We start from the raw sequence: 18,291 nt of genomic DNA on the forward strand, positions 1-18,291 counted from the left end.
AATAGATCTGATCGTTTCCATTTTGAACAATGGAAGACTCAGAAACACTTTAGGTCCAAAATCGGAAGGAACGTGCCCTCCTTCTTTGGAACTACAAAAAGATTGGAATAGTACCCTAGACCCCTCTCTGCTAGGGGTACTGGTACGATAACCCAGAGAGAGGCGAGATCTCTCACACACTCTAGAAAGGCCTCTCTCTTTTCTGGTCTTGAAGACAGGTTTGACAGGAGAAATCTGCCACTGGGCGGATGGGATCTTAACCCTATCCTGTAACCCTGGGTGACAACTTCCAGAACCCAAGGGTCCTGAACGTCCTGCAACCAGGCATCTGAGAATAGAGATAATCTGCCCTCTACTTATCCGGAGACCAGTCGGTGGCCACCCCTTCATGCCAATTTCGTCTCAGCGGGCTTCTTGCTCTGCTTAGACTTGTTCCAAGATTTTAGCCGGCTTCCAAGAACCCTTGGACTGGTCTGCTTTTGCAGTGGGCTGCTGGCGCTGGGCCTTGATGCACGAAAGGCTTAGCCTTCTTATCCTGCGGTAGGAAAGCTCCCTTGCCTCCCGTAACCGTGGATATGATCAAATCAAATCCTGGACCAAACAGGATCTTTCCTTGAAAAGGCAGGGAAAACAGCCTCGACTTGGAGGTCATGTCCACAGACCAAAATATTAGCCACAGAGCCCTGCAAGCTAAAACAGAAAAACCTGACACCTTAGTATTCAGGTGAATAATTTGCATATTGGCATAGCAGATTAAAGAATTTGCGACCTTCAGCACCTTAATTTTATCCTGTATCTTGTCGATGGAAGTCTCCCCCTCGACCATTACACACAGGAATTCACACCAATATGTTGCAGCTCCAGCGACCACCGCAACGACTGCTGCTGGCTGAAAAACAAACCATGTGTGCTGAAACATCTTTCTTAACATGTTTTCCAGCTTTTTATTCATGGGCTCTTTAAACAACGAACTATCCTCGAGGGGGAATAGTTGTCCGCTTCGCGAGCATAGAGATAGCCCCATCCACCTTAGGGATGGTCAAGCTGAGAGTCCGGAACGGGGAACAGTTTCTTAAAAGAAGAAGGGGAAAAGGAAAAACCTAATCGCTCCCATTCATTCTTAATAATATCTGCCATCTTAACAGGAACCGGGAAGGTCTGGGGCACTACCCTGTCCTCGTATACCTTATCAAGCTTAGGAATCGCAGGTTCCGGAACCTCTAGAGTAGCAAACACCTGCCGCAGCAAAAAGCGTAAATTCTCCATCCTAAATCTAAAACCAGGCTCTTCCACAGCTGGAGGTTTAGAGGACACGGACTCCGACCTAGAAGGGGCCTCCTCCGAAGAGTCGGAGTGGGCCTCGTCATTGTATAGAGCCTCTGGGATTTCCAACGGCATAGACAAACCCTGGGTCGGGCCGCCATGATACACCCAACGCTTGCACTTAGCAGAACGTGGTAAGGTATGGATCATTTTCTAAACCGCCGATTCCAGTTGGTCCGCAAAATCTCTCCCGAAGGAGTAATGGTTGGACCAGGGGCTCTGCCTGTGCAATCGGAGATAAATGCAGGGAACGCACCTCATTGCACAAAGAACCCTTAGAGATGGACGGCTCAGTAGTACTAGACATCCGTTTACATTTAGATGTCGTAACTTTATCAAGGCATGTGGAACATAGTTGAGCAGGCTGATCTACTAAGACCTCCTCACAATAAACACAGGAATGAGACTTTGTTAAAGAGGGAGAACCCTCTAACTCGTCAGAGTCCTCCATAGCTTGTGCTTTTGTTCAGACTAGCTTAACTTACAAAAGGCACCTTTTACCTCCAATGGCCGGGGTACTCACCACCTCCTAGGACCCGGACTACAGAAACCGTTACGTCTCCTGCGTCACAGATCAACAGAGGAAGAGAAATAGGTACACCCAGTCACATGGAGTGCCTGGCAGGACCGCCCCTGCACTAAGGAAAAAAAGGCACAAAAAGGGCCGCACAATATTCCTGCAAGTAACCTGAAAGTTCCACACATTGCCAGAGCCTCATCTCGCACATAACGCAGCAATGACACAATAAACAATATCATGTATAACCCCCCTGTTCAATAATCTCCTTTCCAGGAATATTAACCCTTGATTCTTTAAAGATAAAAAGGTGTCTTCCATGTTCTCATTATTAATAAAAAATTAAACGATCTTACCAGAATCTACGCAGTGGAACAGGAACATGGCCCTTCAAGTGTGACAGGATAGTAGCCTCGCTCCTGACATGTACTTGAGTGTAGAAAGCAGGTAGCAAAACTCGTCAATGCTAATTGCTTGTGGTGCTATTAATATGTGTCGGGATGGTTTGGCAGAAAGACTCTCCCTGCATCTCCAGACACTAACTTTCACCCAGGCTCTCACTGAGAGGCTGACAGGACTACTTAAAACTCCAGTCCCATTGCGAAGAGTACTACCCTCCATAAGAGACTACTTCGAATCTCCGGCACTTCTCTGCCATTCTCCTGTGACGAAGGCAAAGAATGACTGGGGGTTGAGGGAAGTGGGGGAGGTATTTAAGCCTTTGGCTGGGGTGTCTTTGCCTCCTCCTGGTGGCCAGGTTCTTAATTCCCAACAGTAATTAATGAAGCCGTGGACTCTCCTCCCCTTTAGATGGCAATATATATATATATATATACACATTATATATATATATATATATATATATACACACACACACATACATACATCAGTGATGTGCAGTCACTAGAGGCAGGTGAGGCAGTGCTTCACCTCTCATATGGGCAAAAATATATTTTTTTTATTGGCTTTAAAAAAAAAATTGTAAATTTTTTCCCCCAGCATTTTTTTTTCTCACAGCTATATATTGTGCAATGAAGAGGCACAATCAGGTCTGCCCACCATTACACAACATGCTGCGCCATCTACTGGATGCAAGTGGTTAAGATCATTGCATGGCTCATTAACTGCTTATTTGAGGCAGTCCTATTTGGGCTGAACCAATCCAGTGAGAGGCATTAGTAAGTGGAACATAGGGTTGGGGCTGGATGTTAAATCATATAAAACAAAACAAAAACGCAAAAAAACAACTTTCATATATTTTGTTGCTGTCCTGTGAACCTGCTAGCTTTGTTAAAGTGAAAAAGAGAGTTCTGTTCTTCCCCTCTAAGTGCAGTGGAATGTGCCACTGTCACTTCCTGAATCCTTACAGAGCAGGAGAGAGGCACAGAGAGCAGTGTTTCACCCACATCTTATTAAAGTAAGATTTTACTGAAAGATTCTGTTAGTTAAAATGATAATTTAATGAATGTGGTTTAGTGTTTGTTTACTCTTTTATAGCAGGGTCGTTTTTGTATTTTGTTTACTCAAACTTTACACCCACTAACTTAGCAGCTTGCCTCTGTACTTCACACTAAATTATAGACTAATTTTCTGAACTCTCTGTAGCTCTGCTGTTTTATTACTTTAAAATGCAGTGGTCCCCCCCCCCTTGTGTGTGTGTGTGTGTGTCTCTCTCTCTCTCTATCTATCCATCTCTCTCCTTGTGTGTTGTTCTCCCCCATGGTCTCTTTCTCTCTCTGTCTCTCTTCCTCCCCCTCTGACTCTTATCCCTTATGTAATGAAAGAATCTATAAGCATAATTTGCAGCATTAAAGTAAAATGTATGTTTTAAACATATTTTAATGGGCATGGATTTCTAGATCTCACAATCAGAGCAAGCATTGTGTTATCTGGCAAGAGTTTCTGTTACAATCCTTTTAGACTAAAATCAGATGTTTACTAAGTTGACCAGTTTTCCAAGACACCATTTAAACCCATATGAAACCCATATGCAAATTTAAATAACTTTCCAATTTACATCAAATATCTAATTTTCTTTATTCTTTTGATGTCCTTTGTTGAAAATCATATCTAAATATGCTCAGTAGCTGCTGATTGGTGGCTGCACATAGATACCTCATGTGATTGGCTCACCCATGTGCATTGCTATTTCTTCAACAAAGGATATCTAAAGAATGAAGGCGTATCCTAGCCACTGCCTCACCATCCTCTGACGTCACTGATACATACACACACAGAAACCTAGCTAATCTAAGGTTTTTAACTCTTTTGGATAAAGTGAATTTTTAACTTTTATACCTTTTTCTCTGTTGGGCTTTTCTTTACTCAAATGAGATTTATTGAATATTAAGTGCTCCCCAAACTGTTGTGAAGAGGTGAGTTCTCTTAATTGTAAGTTGTACATTTATAGTTTCTTATTTAAAGGGTTAAGTGACAGACCAGTAAGGCCATAGTCCGGGGGACAACAAGCAACAGCAGGCACTTTGACATTACCACTAAGCTATCTTTGTTAAGCCTTTAAAAATAAAACTTATTCTTCAGCAATGTGCATGAAACATATATTTTATTGATAAACTGAACACAACATGTTAAATTTAAACCCCTTTGTGGCTAGCGCTTCTCCTGCCTCACCGGCCACTCATATCCATAACCTGTTATTTTATTATATTAATAAGTTTTTTTGCAGCAGGAGCAGCGGGATTGGTGACAGGGAGGTTGACATTCCCAAGAATGAGGGCAGGGATGTCTGAGGAGAGAAAATAAAGGTAGCCAGGATGCTAAATGATCAAGAAATGGAATTGAAGTGCCAGGGGGCGATATATAACTGCAACACATAGAGAGAGAAGAGAAAATAAGTGCATTATTTGGGTTTCAAAGGGAAAAAAAGTATGGGTTATATTTGTTGAAAGGTGCAACGAGAGGAAAGTAAAATGCCTACACCACCTCCTTGCCTGTTTCCAGGCCTCGTGGGATGGCTGAAGTGGAGACCCCCATGTGACAATGCAGCAGGGAAGCTGCATCTGAGGGAGAGAGCCATGTTTTGGTGATAGCCAGAAGGTTGAGGGAGTGGAAGATGAAGAGGTTGTGGATAGAAGTCAGCTTGTTGCACACAGATTGAGAGTTCCAGAGTGCACAAGTAAAGGGAGTGTTGGTTTTAGGTACAAAAGGTATAAAGTTCTGGTGTTTAGGTCTAAGGCAAGGCATACATCGGTGGGCAGGTTTAGGAAGTTGTGGGGGACCAGAATTGGGGAATATATCACCAGCAGTTAGTATGAGTAAGAGGGAGAAGGATCAATAAAACAAACATGACTGCAACATGTATTTTTACATTTGTAATCAAACATTTATTTTTTGGGTTCCAAATCATATTTATCTGAGCCTAAAGGACCAGCCTCCATATAGAATGATAAACAAGCTACAAATCAATTTTAGGGTGGTCTAAAAATATAAATTTTTGTTATCACAAGATCAAAATGCATCAAAATAAGCTGCAATTACAAAAATACATGAAAATATCACACATACTGATTTAAGCAGAATGCATATGGCATGTCACCATGTCCGTCTCGTGTACTATAAATTGGTTGTCTTACTGTCAAACTCAGACTTCCATAAGCTTCCCAAACCCTCAGAGCTCCCAGGGCATATAAGCTTTATTTAAGTCCTAGGATTTTCTTGACATAGTTTTGCACATTAAAATGAAGTTGAGGAGATGTTTGGGTGAAGGTCTCCACGGCCAGCGCCTGTGCGGTCTCTGAGCCAGCTTTCATTGCGCGATAAATTGGCAAAGTGTACTTCTGCTTCCCCTGAAAATACAAGGAAAAAAATAATGGTTGTAACCTGGAAATATTCCTGTAGTGCACATATATTTCCCATTGTTCAAATAGATAATTATATTTAGCAGGAACCAATGCCAATTAATCACAAATTAATTGCGAAATGTAACCTTAATATATTTCTTTCATGTAATTGGCAAGAGTCCATGAGCTAGTGACGTATGGGATATACAATCCTACCAGGAGGGGCAAAGTTTCCCAAACCTCAAAATGCCTATAAATACACCCCTCACCACACCCACAATTCAGTTTTACAAACTTTGCCTCCTATGGAGGTGGTGAAGTAAGTTTGTGCTTGATTTTTATGATTTCTTCTATGATAAGCGCTTCTAAGCATTCTGAAGCCCAATTTCTCTCAGAGTACAGTGTTTGTCAGAGGGATGTGAAGAGAGTATTAGGGGTGTGCATCTTCACTGGTCTCACGATTCGATTTGATTACAATTATCCTGTCAACGATTCGATTCCACGATGCATCACGATTACTGCCCATGATTTTCATGAACTTGTTCTATTCCATATTTTTATATATATATATATATATATATATATATATATATATATATATATATATATATATATATATAAAAAAACAACAGACGATAACTGCTTCAAAAAGTTAAAAACGTCTTTATTCAAAAATAGGTTAAAATCAACGGCACACATGTTAGTAGTTTAAAAATCTGCAGGAAATTCGTCAGTCTGACACGTTTCGGCTGTTTAGCCTTAATCATAGACTAATTTCTGACTAGCACCTGTGGACCTGTGGAGCTTAAGTACGCTCCCTCACAGTCTTATTGGATGCCCCATCCCCACAGTAAACTGACTTTCAGGAGACTTAAAGGGACAGCAGATCAGCACTATATGTAATAGCCATCAGTGTTTTATGGACACACATTCACACAATGGATTAACCCATTAAGGACTAAGGTGTATTATTTCATCTTACAATATTTAAATGCATTTCAGTAAACTAAAAATATATATATATCACAGATGTTGGATACACTCATAGGCTACACCATATGCAGTTTTTTCATGTAGAACAGATGACTCATCTGTCTCTGATGACAATGTAGGTATCACAATATAATCCTATATATATATATATATATATATATATATATATATAATGTTCTCTATTCCCTGCACATGACGAATATAGGCATAATACTTACTCAGTAAATACCATAAAGCCATTGTTTCTCTATCCTACCCTCCTAGGTGTTCCCCTACACTCAGTTCTCATTCTTTCTCTGATCAGATGCACTTGTTTGGGGTTTTCTTATTTTCCTACTTGCATATATGTTTGTGCCAATCAGATTATTTATTGAATCATCAGGACTGAAACAGATTCTGTTATAATAGAAATATAAGAAGTTTAAATATCATAAGACCCCTAAATATGTCAATTCTTGCACATCTGAGTATTAAATGGGTAATAAAAGTCAAACTTGGAACATTCAGATCAGTAGGGTTTGTGAAAGGAAAATGCACATGCTTGCAGCCAGCCACACTCTGCCACTTTGTTGTAAATATAAAGGGAATACTGGCTTTTAACACAACAAGAGCAAATAAAAATGCAGTGACACATATATCACAGCTCTAAAGATCTTAAAATTTTAAAATAATAGTATGTTGTAAAAATCATAATCTAACTGGATACATGGGGAAACACAACCGTTAAATTGCATATGATGTAGCCTATGAATGTATCCAACTTCTGTGATTCACACAGTGTTGGCTATGGGGTAGTCAAACTTCTCTAAAGTTTCTGAGGTGAATTAGAGAGTAGGATTATAGAACACAGACCCCGTGATGCACAATTGAGGGTTATTGTTCATCACGGGGCCTGTGTTCTATAACCCTACTCTCTCATTCACCTCAGAGACTTAAACTTTCTGCACCAGTTCCTCCACCATCACCGCCGGCACTTGCTGCTGACACCAGCACAACCATCCGTGGGCAAATACCATAACCAACCGCCAATACCTAGAGGAAGCACGGTCAATGACCGCTCCAGACACAATCTAACCCGCTATACCTGTCCCAGCCAATAACAGCAGCGAGAACACGGCAAACGGGCGCAGGGCTTGGTGCGTCAGTAAAATGTGCTCGGGGTTACGTGTTGTTGCGTCATGACGTCACTCCAGAATCGATTCTTAACTTCAGTGCATCGATGCAGAATCGTTTAAGTCTGCATCGCGATGCATCAGGCTAACGATCATTTTCGACACGCCTAGAGAGTATTGCCTATTTTTTATGTTTTCCCTTGCGGGAAAACTTTTCAAGGGTTCTCTGTTATCGGTCGTAGGGATTCATCTCCTACCTCCCTTTTGACGCTATACTCTTATACCATTACCTCTGCTGATAGTTTTCAGTACTGGTTTGGCTATCTGCTATATGTGGATGTTTTTTTTTCGGTAAGTATGTATCATTATTTAAGACACTCTCAGCTATGGTTTGGCGCTTTATGTATTAATATAAAGTTTTAAATATATGTATTTTACTTATATTTGCCATGAGTCAGGTCTATGTATATTTCCCTTTGCAGTCTGGCAGTTTCGTTATGGGAATTATGTTTTAGGAAGTTTGTCTTACCTGGGGTATAGTCTTTTTCCAATTTGACTTGTTTATTCTTTGAAAACTTGCGGGAAATTAGGCTTGCGAGGGCGCAAAATGCTGTTATTTATTGCGTCATTTTTGGCACGAAGGTGCGTCAATAATGACGCAAATTCGTAATTTCATGTGTCTTAGTTAATGCCAGGTTGTTTGGCCCGAAATTGTGTTTGTTATCACGAGAGTTGCGTCATTTCCGGATGTTTGTTGGCACCAAAAAAAAATTCAACTTCCTTTTGCGTTGTGTGTCTTGGCGCCAAAATTTTTTTTTAGTTTTTTATTTCCACACTTCCTATATGCTCCTTGCCTTATTTATGCTCAGAGGCCTATGCCATTTGTCTTTTTGTCAAATTTAGCTTTTTGCATTCTTTCCCATTCCTGATACTGCTATATGTGGAAATAAGATATTTCTGTTTAAATGCTATTTTTTCTTTTACATTTTACAAGATGTCTCAATTTGATCCTGTCTCAGAAGGTGTAGGAACCATGCTGTATGAACACAGTTCTACCAAAGCTAAGTGTATCTGTTGTAAGCTAGTGGAGATTATGTCTCCTGCTGAAGTATGTAACAGTTGACATGATAATCTTTTGCATGCAGAAAAGGTTTCTATTAGTACAGTATCTGTTGTTCCTTCAACATCTAAAGTGCATGATATCCCTGTTGATATTAAAAATTATATTGCTGATGCGATTCAGAAGGCTATGGCTGCTATACCTCCTTCAAATAAACGTAAAAACAGAATTTATGTTTACCTGATAAATTACTTTCTCCAACGGTGTGTCCGGTCCACGGCGTCATCCTTACTTGTGGGATATTCTCCTCCCCAACAGGAAATGGCAAAGAGCCCAGCAAAGCTGGTCACATGATCCCTCCTAGGCTCCGCCTACCCCAGTCATTCGACCGACGTTAAGGAGGAATATTTGCATAGGAGAAACCATATGATACCGTGGTGACTGTAGTTAAAGAAAATAAATTATCAGACCTGATTAAAAAAACCAGGGCGGGCCGTGGACCGGACACACCGTTGGAGAAAGTAATTTATCAGGTAAACATAAATTCTGTTTTCTCCAACATAGGTGTGTCCGGTCCACGGCGTCATCCTTACTTGTGGGAACCAATACCAAAGCTTTAGGACACGGATGAAGGGAGGGAGCAAATCAGGTCACCTAAATGGAAGGCACCACGGCTTGCAAAACCTTTCTCCCAAAAATAGCCTCAGAAGAAGCAAAAGTATCAAACTTGTAAAATTTGGTAAAAGTGTGCAGTGAAGACCAAGTCGCTGCCCTACATATCTGATCAACAGAAGCCTCGTTCTTGAAGGCCCATGTGGAAGCCACAGCCCTAGTGGAATGAGCTGTGATTCTTTCGGGAGGCTGCCGTCCGGCAGTCTCGTAAGCCAATCTGATGATGCTTTTAATCCAAAAAGAGAGAGAGGTAGAAGTTGCTTTTTGACCTCTCCTTTTACCAGAATAAACAACAAACAAGGAAGATGTTTGTCTAAAATCCTTTGTAGCATCTAAATAGAATTTTAGAGCGCGAACAACATCCAAATTGTGCAACAAACGTTCCTTCTTTGAAACTGGTTTCGGACACAGAGAAGGTACGATAATCTCCTGGTTAATGTTTTTGTTAGAAACAACTTTTGGAAGAAAACCAGGTTTAGTACGTAAAACCACCTTATCTGCATGGAACACCAGATAAGGAGGAGAACACTGCAGAGCAGATAATTCTGAAACTCTTCTAGCAGAAGAGATTGCAACTAAAAACAAAACTTTCCAAGATAATAACTTAATATCAACGGAATGTAAGGGTTCAAACGGAACCCCCTGAAGAACTGAAAGAACTAAATTGAGACTCCAAGGAGGAGTCAAAGGTTTGTAAACAGGCTTAATTCTAACCAGAGCCTGAACAAAGGCTTGAACATCTGGCACAGCTGCCAGCTTTTTGTGAAGTAACACAGACAAGGCAGAAATCTGTCCCTTCAGGGAACTTGCAGATAATCCTTTTTCCAATCCTTCTTGAAGGAAGGATAGAATCTTAGGAATCTTAACCTTGTCCCAAGGGAATCCTTTAGATTCACACCAACAGATATATTTTTTCCAAATTTTGTGGTAAATTTTTCTAGTTACAGGCTTTCTGGCCTGAACAAGAGTATCGATAACAGAATCTGAGAACCCTCGCTTCGATAAGATCAAGCGTTCAATCTCCAAGCAGTCAGCTGGAGTGAAACCAGGTTCGGATGTTCGAACGGACCCTGAACAAGAAGGTCTCGTCTCAAAGGTAGCTTCCAAGGTGGAGCCGATGACATATTCACCAGATCTGCATACCAAGTCCTGCGTGGCCACGCAGGAGCTATCAAGATCACCGACGCCCTCTCCTGATTGATCCTGGCTACCAGCCTGGGGATGAGAGGAAACGGCGGGAACACATAAGCTAGTTTGAAGGTCCAAGGTGCTACTAGTGCATCCACTAGAGCCGCCTTGGGATCCCTGGATCTGGACCCGTAGCAAGGAACTTTGAAGTTCTGACGAGAGGCCATCAGATCCATGTCTGGAATGCCCCACAGCTGAGTGACTTGGGCAAAGATTTCCGGATGGAGTTCCCACTCCCCCTGACGACTCAGAAAATCCGCTTCCCAATTTTCCACTCCTGGGATGTGGATAGCGGACAGGTGGCAGGAGTGAGACTCCGCCCATAGAATGATTTTGGTCACTTCTTCCATCGCTAGAGAACTCCTTGTTCCCCCCTGATGGTTGATGTACGCAACAGTTGTCATGTTGTCTGATTGAAACCGTATGAACTTGGCCCTCGCTAGCTGAGGCCAAGCCTTGAGAGTATTGAATATCGCTCTCAGTTCCAGAATATTTATCGGTAGAAGAGATTCTTCCCGAGACCAAAGACCCTGAGCTTTCAGGGCTCCCCAGACCGCGCCCCAGCCCATCAGACTGGCGTCGGTCGTGACAATGACCCACTCTGGTCTGCGGAATGTCATCCCTTGTGACAGGTTGTCCAGGGACAGCCACCAACGGAGTGAGTCTCTGGTCCTCTGATTTACTTGTATCTTCGGAGACAAGTCTGTATAATCCCCATTCCACTGACTGAGCATGCACAGTTGTAATGGTCTTAGATGAATGCGCGCAAAAGGAACTATGTCCATTGCCGCTACCATCAACCCGATCACTTCCATGCACTGAGCTATGGAAGGAAGAGGAACGGAATGAAGTATCCGACAAGAGTCTAGAAGCTTTGTTTTTCTGGCCTCTGTCAGAAATATCCTCATTTCTAAGGAGTCTATTATTGTTCCCAAGAAGGGAACCCTTGTTGACGGAGATAGAGAACTCTTTTCCACGTTCACTTTCCATCCGTGAGATCTGAGAAAGGCCAGGACGATGTCCGTGTGAGCCTTTGCTTGAGGAAGGGACGACGCTTGAATCAGAATGTCGTCCAAGTAAGGTACTACAGCAATGCCCCTTGGTCTTAGCACAGCTAGAAGGGACCCTAGTACCTTTGTGAAAATCCTTGGAGCAGTGGCTAATCCGAAAGGAAGCGCCACGAACTGGTAATGCTTGTCCAGGAATGCGAACCTTAGGAACCGATGATGTTCCTTGTGGATAGGAATATGTAGATACGCATCCTTTAAATCCACCGTGGTCATGAATTGACCTTCCTGGATGGAAGGAAGAATAGTTCGAATGGTTTCCATCTTGAACGATGGAACCTTGAGAAACTTGTTTAAGATCTTGAGATCTAAGATTGGTCTGAACGTTCCCTCTTTTTTGGGAACTATGAACAGATTGGAGTAGAACCCCATCCCTTGTTCTCTTAATGGAACAGGATGAATCACTCCCATTTTTAACAGGTCTTCTACACAATGTAAGAATGCCTGTCTTTTTATGTGGTCTAAAGACAACTGAGACCTGTGGAACCTCCCCCTTGGGGGAAGTCCCTTGAATTCCAGAAGATAACCTTGGGAGACTATTTCTAGCGCCCAAGGATCCAGAACATCTCTTGCCCAAGCCTGAGCGAAGAGAGAGAGTCTGCCCCCCACCAGATCCGGTCCCGGATCGGGGGCCAACATTTCATGCAGTCTTGGTAGCAGTGGCAGGTTTCTTGGCCTGCTTTCCCTTGTTCCAGCCTTGCATTGGTCTCCAAGCTGGCTTGGCTTGAGAAGTATTACCCTCTTGCTTAGAGGACGTAGCACCTCGGGCTGGTCCGTTTCTACGAAAGGGACGAAAATTAGGTTTATTTTTTGCCTTGAAAGGCCGATCCTGAGGAAGGGCGTGGCCCTTACCCCCAGTGATATCAGAGATAATCTCTTTCAAGTCAGGGCCAAACAGCGTTTTCCCCTTGAAAGGAATGTTAAGTAGCTTGTTCTTGGAAGACGCATCAGCCGACCAAGATTTCAACCAAAGCGCTCTGCGCGCCACAATAGCAAACCCAGAATTCTTAGCCGCTAACCTAGCCAATTGCAAAGTGGCATCTAGGGTGAAAGAATTAGCCAATTTGAGAGCATTGATTCTGTCCATAATCTCCTCATAAGGAGGAGAATCACTATCGACCGCCTTTATCAGCTCATCGAACCAGAAACATGCGGCTGTAGCGACAGGGACAATGCATGCAATTGGTTGTAGAAGGTAACCCTGCTGAACAAACATCTTTTTAAGCAAACCTTCTAATTTTTTATCCATAGGATCTTTGAAAGCACAACTATCCTCTATGGGTATAGTGGTGCGTTTGTTTAAAGTGGAAACCGCCCCCTCGACCTTGGGGACTGTCTGCCATAAGTCCTTTCTAGGGTCGACCAAAGGAAACAATTTTTTAAATATGGGGGGAGGGACGAAAGGAATACCGGGCCGTTCCCATTCTTTATTAACAATGTCCGCCACCCGCTTGGGTATAGGAAAAGCTTCTGGGAGCCCCGGCACCTCTAGGAACTTGTCCATTTTACATAGTTTCTCTGGGATGACCAACTTGTCACAATCATCCAGAGTGGATAATACCTCCTTAAGCAGAATGCGGAGATGTTCCAACTTAAATTTAAATGCAATCACATCAGGTTCAGCCTGTTGAGAAATGTTCCCTGAATCAGTAATTTCTCCCTCAGACAAAACTTCCCTGGCCCCATCAGACTGGGTTAGGGGCCCTTCAGAGATATTAGTAACAGCGTTGCCATGCTCTTCAGTATCTAAAACAGAGCAGCCGCGCTTACGCTGACAAGTGTTCATTTGGGCTAAAATGTTTTTGACAGAATTATCCATTACAGCCGTTAATTGTTGCATAGTAAGGAGTATTGGCGCGCTAGATGTACTAGGGGCCTCCTGAGTGGGCAAGACTCGTGTAGACGAAGGAGGGAATGATGCAGTACCATGCTTACTCCCCTCACTTGAGGAATCATCTTGGGCATCATTGTCATTATCACATAAATCACATTTATTTAAATGAATAGGAATTCTGGCTTCCCCACATTCAGAACACAGTCTATCTGGTAGTTCAGACATGTTAAACAGGCATAAACTTGATAACAAGTACAAAAAACGTTTTAAAATAAAACCGTTACTGTCACTTTAAATTTTAAACTGAACACACTTTATTACTGCAATTGCGAAAAAACATGAAGGAATTGTGCAAAATTCACCAAATTTTCACCACAGTGTCTTAAAGCCTTAAAAGTATTGCACACCAAATTTGGAAGCTTTAACCCTTAAAATAACGGAACCGGAGCCGTTTTAAACTTTAACCCCTTTACAGTCCCTGGTATCTGCTTTGCTGAGACCCAACCAAGCCCAAAGGGGAATACGATACCAAATGACGCCTTCAGAAAGTCTTTTCTAAGTGTCAGAGCTCCTCTCACATGCGACTGCATGCCATGCCTCTCAAAAACAAGTGCGCCACACCGGCGCGAAAATGAGGCTCTGCTTATGCTTTGGGAAAGCCCCTAAGGTATAAGGTGTCTAATACAGTGCCTGCCGATATTATTATATCAAAAATACCCAGATAAAATGATTCCTCAAGGCTAAATATGTGTTAATAATGAATCGATTTAGCCCAAAAAAAGTCTACAGTCTTAATAAGCCCTTGTGAAGCCCTTATTTACGATCGTAATAAACATGGCTTACCGGATCCCATAGGGAAAATGACAGCTTCCAGCATTACATCGTCTTGTTAGAATGTGTCATACCTCAAGCAGCAAGAGACTGCATACTGTTCCCCCAACTGAAGTTAATTGCTCTCAACAGTCCTGTGTGGAACAGCCATGGATTTTAGTTACGGTTGCTAAAATCATTTTCCTCATACAAACAGAAATCTTCATCTCTTTTCTGTTTCTGAGTAAATAGTACATACCAGCACTATTTCAAAATAACAAACTCTTGATTGAATAATAAAAACTACAGTTAAACACTAAAAAACTCTAAGCCATCTCCGTGGAGATGTTGCCTGTACAACGGCAAAGAGAATGACTGGGGTAGGCGGAGCCTAGGAGGGATCATGTGACCAGCTTTGCTGGGCTCTTTGCCATTTCCTGTTGGGGAGGAGAATATCCCACAAGTAAGGATGACGCCGTGGACCGGACACACCTATGTTGGAGAAAGGTCATTTAAAACTTCTCATAATACTGATGAAATTTGTAATGACTTACAACATACTGATATATCCACTACTGATGAGAATCTCTCTGATTCAGAAGATCCTACTTCAGACATTGACACTGATAAATCATCTTATCTTTTTAAGATTGAGTATATTTGTTCTTTGTTAAAAGAAGTGTTGATAACTTTGGCTATTGAGGAGTCAGGACCTCTTGATAATAAATCCAGTAAACGTTTAAATTTTGTCTATAAACCTCCTGTGATTACTCCTGAGGTTTTTCCTGTTCCTGATGCTATTTCTGATGTGATTGCCAAGGAATGGTCTAAGCTTGGTACTTCTTTTGTTCCTTCTTCAAGGTTTAAAAAGTTGTATCCGTTGCCAGTAGCTAAGTTAGAGTTTTGGGAAAAAGTCCCTAAGGTTGATGGGGCTATTTCTACTCTTGCTAAGCGTACGACTATTCTTATGGAAGATAGTACATTTTTTAAGGATCCTTTGGATAGGAAGATTGAATCTTATCTAAGGAAAGCTTATTTACATTCTGGCTATATTCTCAGACCTGTCATTTCTATGGCTGATGTTGCGGTTGCATCAACTTTTTGGTTGGATAGCTTAGCACATGGGGAAAAAGATTCTGATTTGCATAGCATTGTTAGTGTGCTTCAACATGCTAATCATTTTATCTGTGATGCTATTTTTGATATCATCAAGATTGGTGTTAAATCTATGTCTCTGGATATTTTAGCTAGAAGAGCTTTATGGCTCAAATCATGGAATGCTGACATTGTATCTAAATCTAGGTTACTATTTCTATCATTCCAGAATAATAATTTGTTTGGTTCCCAGTTGGATTCTATCATTTCCACTATTACTGGGAGGAAGGGAATTTTTTTGCCCCAAGATAAAAAGTCTAAGGGTAAATCTAAAGCTTCTAATCGGTTTCGTTCCTTTCTTCAGAATAGAGAACAGAAAACCACTCCTTCCCCTAAGGACTCTGGCTCCAATTGTTAGCCATCTTTGAGTTGGAATAAATCCAAGCCTTATAAGAAACCAAAGTCAGTCCCCAAGACTGCATGAAGGTGCGGCCGTCAATCCAGTTCTGCTGGTGGGGGCATACTGAAATTATTTCAAGACGTTTGGGCAGGTTCCGGTCAGAATCATTGGATTCAGAATATTGTTTCTCAGGGGTATCGAATAGGTTTCAGAATAAGACCTCCTGTGAGAAGATTTTTTCTCTCTCACATTCCAACAACTCCTGTGAAAGCTCAGGCCTTTCTGAAGTGTGTTTCAGAGCTAGAGCTTACAGGGGTAATTGTATCAGTTCCACTTCTGGAACAGTCTGTGTTTTTATTCAAATCTATTCATTGTCCCGAAGAAGGAAAATTCTTTCAGACCAGTTCTGGATCTGAAGTTTTTGAATCAATTTTTAAGGGTCCCAACTTTCAAGATGGTGACTATAAGGACTATTCTGCCTTTTGTTCAGCAAGGTCATTACATGTCCTCAATAGACTTACAGGATGCATATCTTCACATTCTGATTCATCCAGACCACGATCGGTTTCTGAGATTCTCTTTTCTAGACAAGCATTACCAATTTGTTGCTCTTCCATTTGGCCTAGCAACAGCTCCAATAATCTTTTCAAAGGTTCTCTGTGCCCTTCTATCTGTAATCAGAGAGCAGGGTATTGTGGTGTTTCCTTATTTGGACGATATTTTGGTACTGGCTCAATCTTTTCATTTAGTAGAATCTCACACGATTCAACTTGTGTTTCTTCAAAAACATGGTTGAAGGATCAATTTACCATAGAGTTTTTTGATTCCTCAGACAAGGGTCACCTTTTTAGGTTTCCAGATAAATTCAGTGTCCATGACTCTGTCTTTAACAGACAAGAGATGAATGAAATTGGTTTCTGCCTGTCAAAACTTTCAGTCTCGATCATTCCCTTCAGTGGCTATATGCATGGACGTTTTAGGTCTAATGACTGCAGCATCGGACGCGATCCCCTTTGTTCGTTTTCATATGAGACCTCTGCAACTTTGCATGCTGAATCAATGGTGCAGGGATTATACTCTGATATCCCAATTGATATACTTAAATCCCAACATTCAACTCTCTCTGTCCTGGTGGTTGGACCATCATCGGATTATTCAAGGGGCCTCTTATTCGTCCTTCCTGGACTGTGATTTCAACAGATGCAAGTCTCACAGGTTGGGGAGCTGTCTGGGGGTCTCTGACAGCACAAGTACTTTGGAATCCTCAAGAGGCGAGGTTACCAATCAATATTTTAGAAATCCATGCTATTTTCAGGGCTTATCAGGCTTTGCCTCTATTAAAGAGATAATCATTCATTTGTTTTCAGACAATATCCCAACTGTGGCATATGTCAATCATCAGGGTGGGACTCGCAGTCCTTAAGTGATGAAAGAAGTAGCTTGGATACTTTCCTGGGCGGAATCCAACTCCTGTCTAATCTCTGCAATACATATCCCAGGTGTAGACAATTGGGAAGCGGATTATCTCAGTGGTCAGTCTTTACATCCAGGGGAGAAGTCTCTCTATCCAGATGTATTTTGTCAGATTGTACAGATGTGGGGTCTTCCCGAAGTAGATCTAATGGCTTCCCATCTAAACAAGAAGCTTCCCAGGTACCTTTCCAGGTCCAGGGATCCTCAGGCGGAGATGGTGGATGCATTAGCAGTTCCTTGGATTTACCAACTTGTTTACATTTTTCCGCCTCTAGTTCTTCTTCCAAGGGTGATCTCCAAGATCATAATGGAACAATTGCACATGTTTCTGATAGTACCAGCATGGCCTCACAGGTTTTGGTATGCAGATCTTGTCCGGCTGTCCAGTTGCCAACCTTGGCCACTTCTTTTAAGGCCAGACCTTCTGTCTCAAGGGCCGTTTTCAATCAGGATCTAAAATCACTAAATTTGAAGGTATGGAAATTGAATGCTTAGTCATGGAGGTTTCTCTGACTCAGTGATTAATACTATGCTACAGGCTCGTAAGTCTGTTTCAAGGAAGATTTATTATCGGGTTTGGAAAACCTATATTTCATGGTGTTTTTCCCTTAAATTCTCTAGGCATTCTTTTAGAATTCCTAGAATTTTACAGTTTCTTCGGGATGGTTTGAATAAAGGTTTGTCTGCAAGTATTTTGAAGGGACAAATCTCTGCTCTGTTTTATTTCATAGAAAGATTGCTAAACTTCCTGATATTCACTGTTTTGTTCAGGCTTTGGTTTGTATCAAGCCTGTTATTAAATCAATCTCTCCTCCCTGGAGTCTTAATTTGGTTTTGAAGGCTTTTCAAGCTCCTCCTTTTGAGTCTATGCATTCTTTGGATAATAAACTACTTTCTTGGAAAGTGTTGTTTCTTTTGGCTATCTCTTCAGTTAGAAGCGTTTTTGA

General features: G+C 41.7%; 1 protein-coding gene across 1 annotated transcript in view; it reads right to left on the bottom strand.

Annotated features, from left to right (window-relative positions):
* Positions 1-5,159: 5,159 nt before the first annotated feature.
* The window catches only part of RNPEP (arginyl aminopeptidase), a 117,933-nt gene continuing 104,801 nt past the window's right edge, over positions 5,160-18,291 (bottom strand). The window contains exon 12 of the mRNA XM_053706935.1: positions 5,160-5,646. Coding sequence (XP_053562910.1) covers positions 5,494-5,646 — 153 coding nt within the window. The 3' untranslated portion in view covers positions 5,160-5,493. The remainder of the gene's footprint in view (positions 5,647-18,291) is intronic.

This window comes from Bombina bombina, chromosome 3 (genome assembly GCF_027579735.1).
Source record: "Bombina bombina isolate aBomBom1 chromosome 3, aBomBom1.pri, whole genome shotgun sequence".
NCBI classification, from domain to species: Eukaryota; Metazoa; Chordata; class Amphibia; order Anura; family Bombinatoridae; genus Bombina; species Bombina bombina.